This window comes from Momordica charantia (assembly GCF_013281855.1).
Source record: "Momordica charantia cultivar OHB3-1 chromosome 6 unlocalized genomic scaffold, Mcharantia_2.0 BLBB01000006.1, whole genome shotgun sequence".
NCBI lineage: Eukaryota > Viridiplantae > Streptophyta > Magnoliopsida > Cucurbitales > Cucurbitaceae > Momordica > Momordica charantia.
The window spans coordinates 29,286,952-29,299,534 of NW_028275164.1; the positions used below are offsets into that span (position 1 = coordinate 29,286,952).

General features: G+C 33.6%; 1 protein-coding gene across 1 annotated transcript; it reads right to left on the bottom strand.

Annotated features, from left to right (window-relative positions):
• Positions 1-4,358: 4,358 nt before the first annotated feature.
• On the bottom strand, positions 4,359-11,887 carry GSH1 (glutamate-cysteine ligase). The gene is made up of 16 exons (XM_022303718.2): positions 11,713-11,887; positions 11,119-11,462; positions 10,475-10,625; positions 10,169-10,276; positions 9,866-9,958; positions 9,509-9,592; positions 9,312-9,380; positions 9,138-9,208; positions 8,986-9,054; positions 7,387-7,480; positions 7,171-7,260; positions 7,012-7,092; positions 6,711-6,803; positions 5,955-6,035; positions 5,791-5,860; positions 4,359-4,781 (listed from the first exon to the last, which is right to left on the bottom strand). The coding sequence occupies exons 2-16, from the start codon at positions 11,451-11,453 to the stop codon at positions 4,693-4,695; spliced, it is 1,578 nt and encodes a 525-aa protein (XP_022159410.1). The 5' UTR covers positions 11,454-11,462; positions 11,713-11,887; the 3' UTR covers positions 4,359-4,692.
• Positions 11,888-12,583: the final 696 nt, after the last annotated feature.

The following is a 12,583-nucleotide window of genomic DNA, read 5'->3' on the forward strand; positions in this document are numbered from 1 at the left end:
GTTCTTTTGGAAATAACATGGCCAAGAAAAAAGGGTTAAGAAACTATTAAAATGCGAATGAATTGAAAGTTTCACGAGTTACCTTTTATGATCCACTTTAATTGGCTAAAGGCAATTGCTAAACAACTCATATCGTTGGAGGGAAAATACAGCGTAACATGAGTTGTTCAACTCAGTTTAGTATTATCATATCTATTCAACTAAGCCAACAGAGGAGATCGACCTACACTCGGATTGAGCTGATGATCAAAACTGAAACAGAGAATTACCCACGTTCTCTCCAACAGACATGAGGCATCCAACCTCAAGTTTGACAATCGATCTGGGGGTCCGACCGCTACAACTAACGATTAGAGCGATTCCAACAGCCTTGTCCCCTAATTGCTTATAAAAGGGACACTCCACCTCTTTGCTCAAGTACACAATTATGCTCCGAGAATGACTTACCGTAGCTCGTGTCCCTCTTGAGTGTCAGAGTTTTTCTTCCTTTAACAAGTCCTTATTGCTTAAGGTCTCTTCCCGTTCGTTCAAGTTGCCACATGACCGACTTTCGACAACTTGACAGAATCCTACATCAAATCATATAATTAAATATGTTCATGGCCAAAGAAAAAAGCCTTTAAGAAAATAAATATTCAGGCTCCGATTGATAACATGTTATTAATTTTATGTTTGTTTTCTCGTAATTTCTCTAGTATGTCTTTTTTTTAACACATTTAAATTCTTAGTCAAATATTGAACACAAAAAAAAAGATATTTTTTCGGAAACCATTTCTTTTGATTTTCAAATTTTGGTTTGGATTTTCAATATGTTTGTAAAAAGTTGATAACAAGATAAATCAATACATAGAATCAATAGTTGTGTAAGCTCAAATTTTAAACTAAAAAACAAAAAACAAAAAGGGGCTTCAAACTTTTCATGAATTGTTGATATTTTTCCTTTTCTTATGGAAAATATAGGATTTATCGTGGAATGATTATTTGAACAAGATGAGATTTGGAGATTTAAACATTGAGTGATACTTCTAAACTAAAACTGTGTCAAGTAACTTTCATTGTAGATGACAAAAATCTTCACAGAGGATTCCTCCTTGAATTGCGTCGCCGGGGATACAAGAGTAAAAAAAAAAAAGTTTTCCGTCCTTGTTTTCGAAATTGGGACCCTATCTCACCCTATGTATTCGACTAAACCGACTAAAAATGATTGTCTAAATTACAAAAAATACTCCTAAATTTCAATACTACTGTTTTTTACCTTTGGATAAGCGTCTATTTATACAGGTAGAAGAGGAAATATAGAAGAAGCTATCGCTTTTAAATGGAATATTAAGACAAAATTAGGTAGACAATAAAGAAGCAAACGTTGTTTACAACGAGGAAACTAAGACTTTTAGGGTAAATTTGGGAACGTTAATTGTCACGTTAATTATAATGTTATTCTATATTCTGTCACGTCAATTTATTCAAAATAAAGATCAATGATAATATTGGAACTCTTGAAATGATAAAAGTGTTTTTTTAAACACCAGACGAAATTCATGAGTACTTTTTTTAATTTAACAAAAATGTGTTTTTATACTTATATATTTTAAAAAGTAGAATTTACTTTTATAATGGACAAAATTCCACAATGGAATAGGATAATAAATTAAAACTCTTATTTGATTTTTAAATACAATAGGTAAAGATGAGAATCGAAACCTACTATTTTTGATCCAAAATATACTTTAACCAATTGAACGTTCAATTATTCTTAGACAAAGAAGGTATGTTAAATTCTGTTCAATCTCACGCCACTCCAAAGTATTTTTCACAAATGAATAAAAAATATATATTTTTTATTAATTTCTCCAATTAATTAATTAAGGCAAGTTGGTGCATTTATCATGCATGGAAGATGATATGGACTTCTAAAATTGAAGTGTTATTTTCTTAGGTGTCCTTTCATTAGTATAATGTCACCTATAGGGAATGGAAATGATAAGTGTTCAATAATTGAGACAATGGATGGAAGTGGGCTGTCATCTACTGTTAACTCTTTGGAATAAGGATTCTTTGTGGGATTTTTTGTGTCCAGTGCCCCACATGTAAATTGGAATCCAAGGCAATCTTGGAAATACCAACTATCAACATAGTTTCTAAATTATTTTTACGTTTAAATAGGGAAATTGAGATTTTTTTACTCCTTTTCTAAAAACATTTATTTGTGACCCTCCATAGCTTAGTTTGGACTCATTTTCACTTTTTGTCCCGGTGAAAATTACCAAAATATCCCCATTTTAAAATTAAAAAAAAAACAATATTCTCCACAATCTTGGTTTTCTCCACCATTCTTCCACCTTAAAACTCGCACTCTCTTTAATTTGGAGAATCAATTTTGATTCCCGAAAACAAGAAGTTTACCCCTGAGAATTTTCTAAAAAATAATAATAATAAATATGCAAGAAATGGCTCCTCAATGATCAAAATCTAATTGGAATAATCCCGGCCCAGGATTGATAAATGCCTGAATTTAATAATTAAAAAAATCAAGATTCCATAAATTTTAGGTAAGAATGCACGAATATTCATGATTTAATTTAAAGAGACTCGAGATTGCATAAATGCCCAAGATGATTACTAAAAGAAAAAAAAAACTTGAAATTACATTAATCCCGAACCAAGACTTATGCAATTTCAATTTTTTTGAAGTTCGGGATTCTATCTAAAAACGCCTTCTTCTTCCCTACTGAAAATCGTCAAAATTACTTTTGAGAAACTGAATTTAAGGTGCGTATTCTTCTTCTACGCTGATAACAACATTTGTGTCTTCTTCAAAATTGCTTCCACCGTGTAGATTTCAAATGTTATATGTAGTGTCAGCAAAGTGTTTGCTTAGAAGGGAAGGTTTAAGGTGCGTGATCTTTTGGTGTATTATGCAGGTTTAAGGTGAGAGATTGGTGGAAAGGTATTTTTGAAATTTTACAACAGCAAACATAAAAAAGGGTTAAAAATTAGAATGAATTGGTCCCTTTTAAGAAAGGGTAAAAAATCCAATGAATAATAAAATGGTGTCAAAACCCTAATTTCCCGTTTAAAAACTATTTTTACTTATTTTAGTGTTTTGAAAATTTTTACTTATTTTACTCTTTATACTTTCAAAACGTTTGTTTTGATTTTAGAAAATGATCAATTCGACTCATGTTTGTAGAATTTTATATACAATATAATCCCTATAATACAAATTTATGACAACATTTTAAAAAATTTAGCGAGTAGTGTGTCAAATTAAAATTATATTATAATTGAAAAAAATAAGATAAAAATAAAAATGATAGAACCAAAATAATCACATTTTTCATAAGAAACCGACCCAAAATACACATCTAAAAAATATAGACTAAAATGAAAAAGAATTATAGAGAGCTAGATGAAAACCGAAATAGTTTTTAAACTTTATTTTTATTAGAAAATTCAAATTGAAGTTGTCCATGCAATAGATGATGTATGTCAAACTTTGATTGAGTTATAAATGTCGCTTAATAATCATTTAAATTTTGATTTTTTATACGAGTAGGAAAAGAATTTGAATCTCCAACCTTTCATTAACCCAAAGGATAATTTCAATTTTTTTTAGTATTCGAAAAATGAACTTATTCAATTATTTGTTTATTAATTTTTCAAATCTTGCCCCCAACATCGGAAGTTAATTTCAATATTAAAAAATGACCACTTAGAAAAGATTTAGTTCAAATACAAATTGCTATATTTTATTATTGATATGATAATATTTTGGTTCCTATACATTCTTATTTCTGTAAATGTCTGGTCTAAATTAATTTATGCATGCAGAAACGTAAGAAGGAACTACTTCAAATTTATGTAGCTATCATCATATAACATATAATAAATGATTTCAATTTTCAATTTCATATTATAATTAATACGAATATGCTTTTTAGAAAGCAAACATAAAAAGATGAATGAATCAATGACAATTCATCACGTCTAAATTATGTTATCGCACTGAAAATTTGAAAAATATTTTTTAGTCAGCAAAAAGCACTTTTCACTGTTTCAAAACTCATTCTAAAATGTACAGAAAATAATAATACAAAACTTGAAATCTCCAGCTAATTAAAAAAATTCACTCGGAATGAGACTGAGACAGTGAAGGAAGATGTCAGATCTAGATCTAAATTAAACATGAACGCATCAAGACGAATCTCTACCAAGCAGAACTCTTCTACAAACACAAACGAATCGGGAGGAATCCTCACCCATCTTTTGTCTGTTTGTTTTGTTTATCCAAAGGATCTAAAACAGTAACCATTAACAGTAGAAATTAAGACTGTTTTGAGTTTTTGTCTTCTTAAAGATCCAAGCATGAACAGAAGGTTTATTGCTTGCTGTCAATGACACGACAGTGAAATGGCTCAATGAGCTGATGCTTCTCTACAATGATCATCCTCTAGTTTTTGTGGTTGCAATTTACCACAATCCAAAGAAGACCATCATAGAATTACAACAACTACGGATACCAAGCTAGGAAGAAGTTTCGGTATGCTAGTAAAATTGTTCGTGTATCAGTTCCAATAATTCAAAGGAGAATGAGAATAATTAAAGCTGAGATTTGTAGGTAAACTACCTTACACACAAAGTGGACAACATACCAGTGGTCCATTGCAATGTTACAGTACAAGAGATGAAAGCTCAATATAGCAGCTCCTCAAAAACTGGATCTACATTTTGTCCCCACTTCCCATTATACAATTCCAACAGCTTTTCAGCTGGTGTCACGCCTGTAAAAGATATCATACCCACGCAGGGGTCAAATTTAGGGTAGCTCCAAAATGTGCAAGTAAAACAAGGAATTGGATGAATTATATTAGTAACACCATTCGCATTTAATGTGGGGACGGGGGATTGAACCTTCGACCTCAGCTATGGTGCTTTAACCACTGTGAGTTATGCTCATGGTTGGATTTATTTGATCGTGCATTATGTTCGAAACGAGTACTTTAGTGTTTCTTAAGTAATCGGGGTCACCCCTAGCTCATGACCCACCCTACTATTTATTCTATATGGAGACCTCTTTGCCAACAGTGGTTCTAAATCATTAATGCCCCATTTCATTTTTTTTTCTTTAACAAGATACAAACTTTTCATTGATAGATGAAAAGGAACAAAAATGTTGAAAGGTACAAACTTCAAAAAGGAAAATGAGAAATAAACCATAAAAACATAATCATTTTGTTTTTTATTTTCTGTTTATAAAATTTAGCATATAAAGACTCCCTTCCATCTATATATTTCTTTGTATTGTTATCCACTCTATAAAAACATTTTCAAAATCTAAGTAGAATTTGAAAAAAAAAAAGAATTAGGACAACATGTGCGGGTGGAGGTTCGAATACACGACCTTTTGGTCGGAGATATATGCCTTAACAAATAATAAACACATGCATGCCTAAACCCTAAAAAAATAGCTTTTAAAAACTTTGTTCTTAAACCTAAAATGTGCTTTTTTAAGAAACATGGAAAATCACCAAATAAGTTGTGAAAACATAAGCATAATTTTAAAAACTAAAAACAAATGGTCGTCAAAGGAGTCACATTTTTTTCACTTGGGACTTGACCCCAAGATCTTGGACGACATCCCAAGGTCAAGACCAGGGGCAAAAGAGCACTACAGTTGAAGTTACTAGTAAGGATGCTAAAGATAGAACTTTGGTGTCTTAGAGCAAGGAATAGAGGAATATGAGAGAGAGTATATACTTTAAGAAGTTAACATAAAATTTGTTCTCTCACCTGTTCTAGCTACTTCAGTCACCTCATTCAAGAAGCCCGACTCCTTGAAACCTCTTCTCTCTAAGCCATCCTAAAGTGGGGAAGAACAGTTTAAGGTTCAACATTAGTTATGCCAATAAAGGACCAGCACTCACAATAAAAGAAAATAGTTTTTCGGGACATACCTTTGCCAACTTAACAATATCTTGAGCAACGTGCCTCAGCAACCCATCACGAAATGGTGTATTGAAACCACTTATTGGAACCTAATATACAAAGTTCAATAGTATTTAGGCATGTAGCATTTATTGCAACAACACATTTCAATTTCATAACCTAGTCGAAATCTTGGGTAAGTGAGAATATGCCTTGCCTAAAGAGCTAGTCCATAACGCTGACATAAACTACGAAATACAGGAAAAATATCCATGGACCTTCAAGTATCATCAGCTATAGGAATCTTAGAAAGAGAAAATAACAAAACAAAACTCATGAGCTTGCATCAGTTGGACAGGAATCACAGTAGGTGGCCTTATCAACAAATTTATTTTTAATGAAAATCTGGCTTTCATTCAAAATAATAAAAGAATACAAAAGGGCAACATTGCCAGGATGCCCTATAATATCCGTTGGGTCCATTGAACACCCTGAAGATTCATAACTAAGAAAAACACAGAGGGTATGATTGTATGAAAACATAAATGAACACTAAAATAAAGAAGTGCAATTTGATCTTGTGAAGAGAGAAAATTCTGCCGGTGGTTGAGCAGAGAGTTCAACTACCCTATAGGAATATTCATTTCCTCGATAAATTATATCCATAAATTTAAAACCAATACAAAAATTAGAATGAAGGAGCGGAAGAGTCCGCATGCTTCGCAGTTCTCACAAGTTGCAACCGAAAATAAAATAGAAAATGATTTCCCTCAAGATCCTATTACCTTATTCCTCAACATCTGTCTTTCTTCGGGTGTCCAGTCAGCTGTCATGTCCAAAACATTTTGCAGGGAAACCTCGTCATATAATAAACCAACCTGACATTTGAAGAGATAAAACATTATCAATACTCTAAACAATTGATTATATACATAGAATCGTTACAGATCAAGCAGTAGAAGGTTTTAAGAAACAGCGTCGAATTGGAGAAAAGACAAAAGAACAACACCAAATTTATAGTAATCACTTTACTTAATATGATACACATTATACCCATGTCTAAGAAGAGGGCTATATGAAGCTTACCCAAAATGCTGGCAAAGCGCACAATCTCCTCCAAGGACCTCCATCACTACCCCTCATCTCCAAGTATCTCTTCAATCTGACCTGAGTAATAAGGGGAAAAAATATCCTAGAATTACGTAATAATAAGAATAATTTTGGAGCAGATTGATCTTAGAATACCTCTGGAAATATCGTGGTCAAATGATTTTCCCAATCAGTAAGGGTAGGAAGTTCTCCAGGAACGGGAGGGAGTTTTCCTGCCATAAAGTCCTGCAGAAAGACAAACCCAGTATTGCCTTGATTATTAATAACTGAAAAAAAAAATTACAATTAAGAGAAAGGAACTGGTAGAAAGAAAGTTTTGCAATTTGAAGATTATGAAGGGTACATGCATACCCTGAAGGACATTCCAGAACAGTCAATATACTTCTTTTTCCGATATATGAAATACATTGGAACATCGAGGGCATAATCAACATACTTCTCAAATCTGCATTTTGAGAATGTCAAGTTTGCATAACCATAACCCCAAAAAGGAAAACTGAAAATGAATGATCATGCAAGAATTTGCAAAGGCTAGGGCACCAAGGGGCTGGGAAGTAACATGACGAAACACACAAGAACTAGACTATACAAGGATAGACAATCCCATTAGAAGTATCCTAGAAATCCATGGTAAAAAATTAAGTTATTTCCCTAAAGACAGAGCAGGTGGAAGCCCAAAGTGAGGAACAGACTTTTCTCTTTCGTTCATTTTTCTTTTTCGAGGATAATAAACATCACACTTCCATTCATAGTTCACTCCCTCGGGAGTTTGTATCTTTTGAACAATTTTGTTCCTTTTCATCATTTAAATGAAAAGTTCGTATCTTGTTAAAAAAAAATAGAAAAAAAAATACGTCAAGGAAGGGAAGAGAAGATTACACAAGGCTAAATAAGATTACATTGTACAAAAAGTTTCTCCAATTGACATGAAAGGAAAGAAGGAGACTGATCATGAAACATTAGGCTGGACATTACAAAGAAGAAGCTACAAAAGACATTAATTCCAAAAACCAAATAAATTTCCGTCTGTACAGAATGCAAAAATTTTCAAACAGCCTTGACTTCATTAAACCAAAGCTATTTCTCGTTGAGATAAGAAACTAAACCAACTTCAATAATCTTGAGAAAAGAGGTACAAAAGAGAGGAAAAGGGAAATAAAACATGAATAGAAAGAAACACCATAGTTTCTGAAAAACAGGACCAAAGATTAGGTAGAACTTTGAGACTAAATTCACTTTGTTAGTTCCTAATTAGGATACTTCCTTTTGTAGTTACCTTTATTTTTGACAGATGCCAAGTAGAGCTCTCTTCTGTGAGCTCTTTAAGTTTTCATTTCACACTGTACCTCGGTACTTTTGATCTTTCCAATAAGAACTAATGTTTGCTACCCCCCCCCCAAAAAAAAAAAAGAAAAAGTAGTGTTGAACAGTGTATCAGTATAATTATGAAGTTTAAGGCAGAATAAGGAGAATTTGCAAAGGATAAAACCAGCCAATACATCCTCCCACAAAATGAATAATCTTCCTGCTACCTTGGAAAGGAACGAAGGATGGCAAGTCCTAAACAGTGGCTGTACAAGGACATAGACTAGATTCCCGAACTGAAAGGGAGAAATAAAACAATTGATTCTGAAATATTCCATTTGTTTGTCCAATTATGGTGATATATTTAAACCAAAATGTTTGGCACATTCTTAGTTCATTGAATAGTCATGACGCATGCTGTGAACCACCAATTAGTTTTTCAAATACAATTTTCTCCACTTTCCACTTAGAAAATAGCTACACCATTATATTTGAAGATAATTGACTTATTGAAGTATGTCTTAAGGAAGATTACAAGAGCAAACACTGAATTTAATAATTAACATATAAAAGGAAGAAGAAAGCCCAGGAAATATTTGAAAAGAAAATATATGGAAGGGTTCAGTTATGGAAGTGACAGATTACCCGAAGGAGTCGTCAAAAACAAATGGAAGCATGCCAGTCCGGTCATTATCAGTATCAGTCCAGATCTGGCTGTTCAAATGCAGAAAACAAATTTATTAGAGAGGGAGAGAGAGATTTTTATGAAAAGCAACAAGTAACACTAGAACTAGAACCTTCTCATGCTCAAAAAACCATTTGGCTTTCCTTCAGTAAATGGTGAATTTGCAAATAGAGCAGTTGCTATCTGTTCACTTATCCAAGTAGTTAGACACATTAAAATAGACACAACTACACAAAAAAAAATAATAAAATAAAAAAAAGAACCCTGCAAAGACAAGGTTTCTCACAGGTTGTAAAGCAAGGCCTGCTCGGAACTTTCTGATCATGTCAGCTTCTGAATCAAAATCTAGATTAACCTAAAAGAATGAGACAAAGATGCTTGAATAATTAATCTGATTTAGAAAAAGTAACCTTGTTGACCTAATCTAGAGGGGATAAATTTGGATGGAATCAAATGCCTATAGTAATCATGTTTGTGTCTCACCTGCACAGTGCATGTCCTAAACATCATATCCAGTCCAAGTGAACCTACTTTGGGCATGTAATTCCTCATAATCTCATATCGTCCCTGAGACCAAATAACTATTAATATAACAGGTGTGAGGAGAGAAAAAAGAGAGAGTTGGTGGAATAAGCATGCTAAGGAACCAAGTCAAATGCAACAAATAATTGAATATAAGGTCTATGACATATTGCTGCTATATTTATTCTCTCTCTTCTTTCTTCCCCCCCACCACCACCAACCACCACGAAACAAGGTGTACAATATCTTTTCAACATGCTTCAAAACGTTTAGCGGAAAATTCTTTTGGTAGAAACTTGATTTAGTTTACAGTTATACCTTGGGCATTATAGGTATGTCTTCGCGTCTCCATTTAGGCTGGAATCCAATTCCTAAAAATCCAATACCCATTTCCTCAGCTACAGCTTTCACCTAAAGGAAAGAACTATAGTAAGATAATTGACAATTAAAAGGTCAACATCTGGATATTTGTAATCACCGTCAACTCTCTATAATGCTTCTGCATGAAGTATATAATTAATGGATGCATGGAACCTTTGAACAAATGAAATGCTGACAGGCATCGAGAATAAACATAAAACCTCTGCAGCCCACCCAGGACCAACTTACAAGAACACAAACCTGGTAAAGGTGTGAATTAACTTCAGCACAGGTTTGATGCAAAGTTTCAAGAGGGGCACCACTAAGTTCGAATTGACCACCAGGCTCCAGTGATATACTTTGTTTTCCCTGGTCCATAGTAATCATAGGTTATTCAAATAAATTCAAAGGAACTTAATGGATAGATTCCTCTAAAAGGAGATCAACATAGCATTTACCAAGGTAAAAATTTCTTGTTTCACATATCCATATTAAACAAGTTACACAAGGTGCATAGGCGCTAAGTTGCTATCTCCCATATGTTTTGAGGCAGGGGATGTGGTTTACCTGCTGGAGTCCTATAATTTTGTCACCCTCCATTACTTTTTCCCAGTCAAACCTCTCTGCAATCCCATTCAGCAACGCTGCTATTTGTTCATACTTCATGGGACGTAATGTTCCAAACTCAAAACCAAACTTCTCGTGTTCTGTACCAATTCTGGAGGGCATTGTCAGATATTGGACGTTAATATGGTGGCGTTTACAAATAACAGTAGAACAAGTACAGAAACAACCAGAAAAACATACACACTTAGACAACCCGATTACAGAGGCTGGGATTAAGAAATTAAATCAGGGGGCTAATAAAGGGATAATAATATCTCAAAAATGGGCTTCAAATAAAACAATTAAAGGGATTGAGGATTATAGTCTATAGTCTATAGTCTATATTTCATGTAATTGCTATAAATGAGACTTTGTACATATACAGGAAACATACGGCTGGAAGTTGTGCGCAGGACAAGGCCTTTTCAGTTAAATAAATTTGCTAGTTGTAAATGACAACCAAAGCAGCTCAAACCAGAAGTATACTACAGAAATACAAAAATAATGTAAAGAAGAAACAAATGGCTGAGGAAATTTGAACAAGGTAACGGAAAAAATCTGGTGATGGAAGTGATATAACACGAGAAAGCATATGAAATATTAACCTCCATTTTTCCTTGGACTTGCATCCAGAAGCTAGATAAGCTACGAGATCCTCTTTTGTCAGCGGCTCGGTAGCAACTACAGTGTCCTCGGTAGGAGGACTCGCAGCAACAATCACCCTGCCCCCTCGTCTCGACGCCATCCTCGTGCTGTCTATATGCAAACCATGCGTGATATTCCCAGAGCAACACGATAAAGAAGAACCGATAGGAGTTTCCTTCATCTTCAACGACTCCATATGAGCCGACACACTGAACGCCACATAGTTTCCTCCTTTGCATCGTATACTTTCAACACCAATCCGGTGAGTCGAACCAGCCTGTGAAACGAGAGCCATAGCTCGCTTCTAAACAATGTGCAACCACTCAGTTACAATCGGTTCCGAAGAAAACAACAAAATACAGTAAAAGCAAATCCACAAAATACGCAGTCTCAACAAGACGCCGCCGATAGACAAACAAAATATGTATATATATATCGAAAACCAAAAGTTCAAATGCAGAACAATTTGCAATCAAGCTAGTGAAACAAGATATAAAAATTGATCGAACATGGAGCCGTGTTTGAAATTCTGTCTGCATACAATTTACAATTACCTGAAATACTAGAATTCTGAGGCGTTGAATCAATCGGATATCGCTTTTCTGTTCTCTCTTTTCTTTTCTGTTGTTCGTAAAGAGACTTTGGAGAGCAATGGAGAGAGATGCCGAAAGGAAACTTTAGCTTTGCTTCTCACTCTATCCCTCGTGTCGCGAAATTAAGAGAGAGAGAAATAGAAGGCGGCGGCTATGGTGCGGCATTATGTACGCTTTTACTATGCTCCACTTATCTTGCCGTTTGCCACATCAGCTTTTTCTTTTGAGATTCTCCGACCAAATGTTCTTCTTTTGCTTTACTAGTGCCAACCTCATAAAATTCCATTAGGTGTCAAATGTGTTTTCTTCCTTAAAAAATTATAATATAACATGGATATCCAGTAGAATGTATAATTTGGTTCCTTGAAGTTGGAAGTTGAAATATTCGTATTTCTATATTTACTATATTAAATAATCAGTATTTATTTAGTGGCTTAATTTTTTAAGAAGAATATTCAATATGTCTCTAAATTTTTAAATTTGTATTTATGATTTTTCTTTCGTGACTATTAATTTGATGTTTTATATAATACGTTAATTGAATATTAATTAACGATCGACACAACATAATAAAAATAATATTATAAATAGATCAATAATACGAACTACAAATTAGTCTAGTGGGAGAAATTAAAAAAAATGATATTTCTAAGCTAGATATAAACCCTCAATATCACATGGCGTCTCGCTCGAAAATTAATCTACATCATAGTTAATTGGCACGTCACACCATATAATCCCTAGTTTATATAATTATCATGTCATATAAATGTTAAACCAACTATGTTAATCTGAAAGTTTTTTTTTCTGGTTCGAGAAAAACGATAATTTT

Coding starts and splice junctions, on each gene's coding strand:
- GSH1 (XM_022303718.2), bottom strand. CDS start 11,453: ATGGCTCTCGTTTCACAGGCTGGTTCGACTCACCGGATTGGTGTTGAA. Junction 10,626..11,118: donor AAGTCCAAGGAAAAATGGAG/GTTAATATTTCA, acceptor AATGCCCTCCAG/AATTGGTACAGAACACGAGA. Junction 9,381..9,508: donor TTAGGACATGCACTGTGCAG/GTGAGACACAAA, acceptor TCATTCTTTTAG/GTTAATCTAGATTTTGATTC.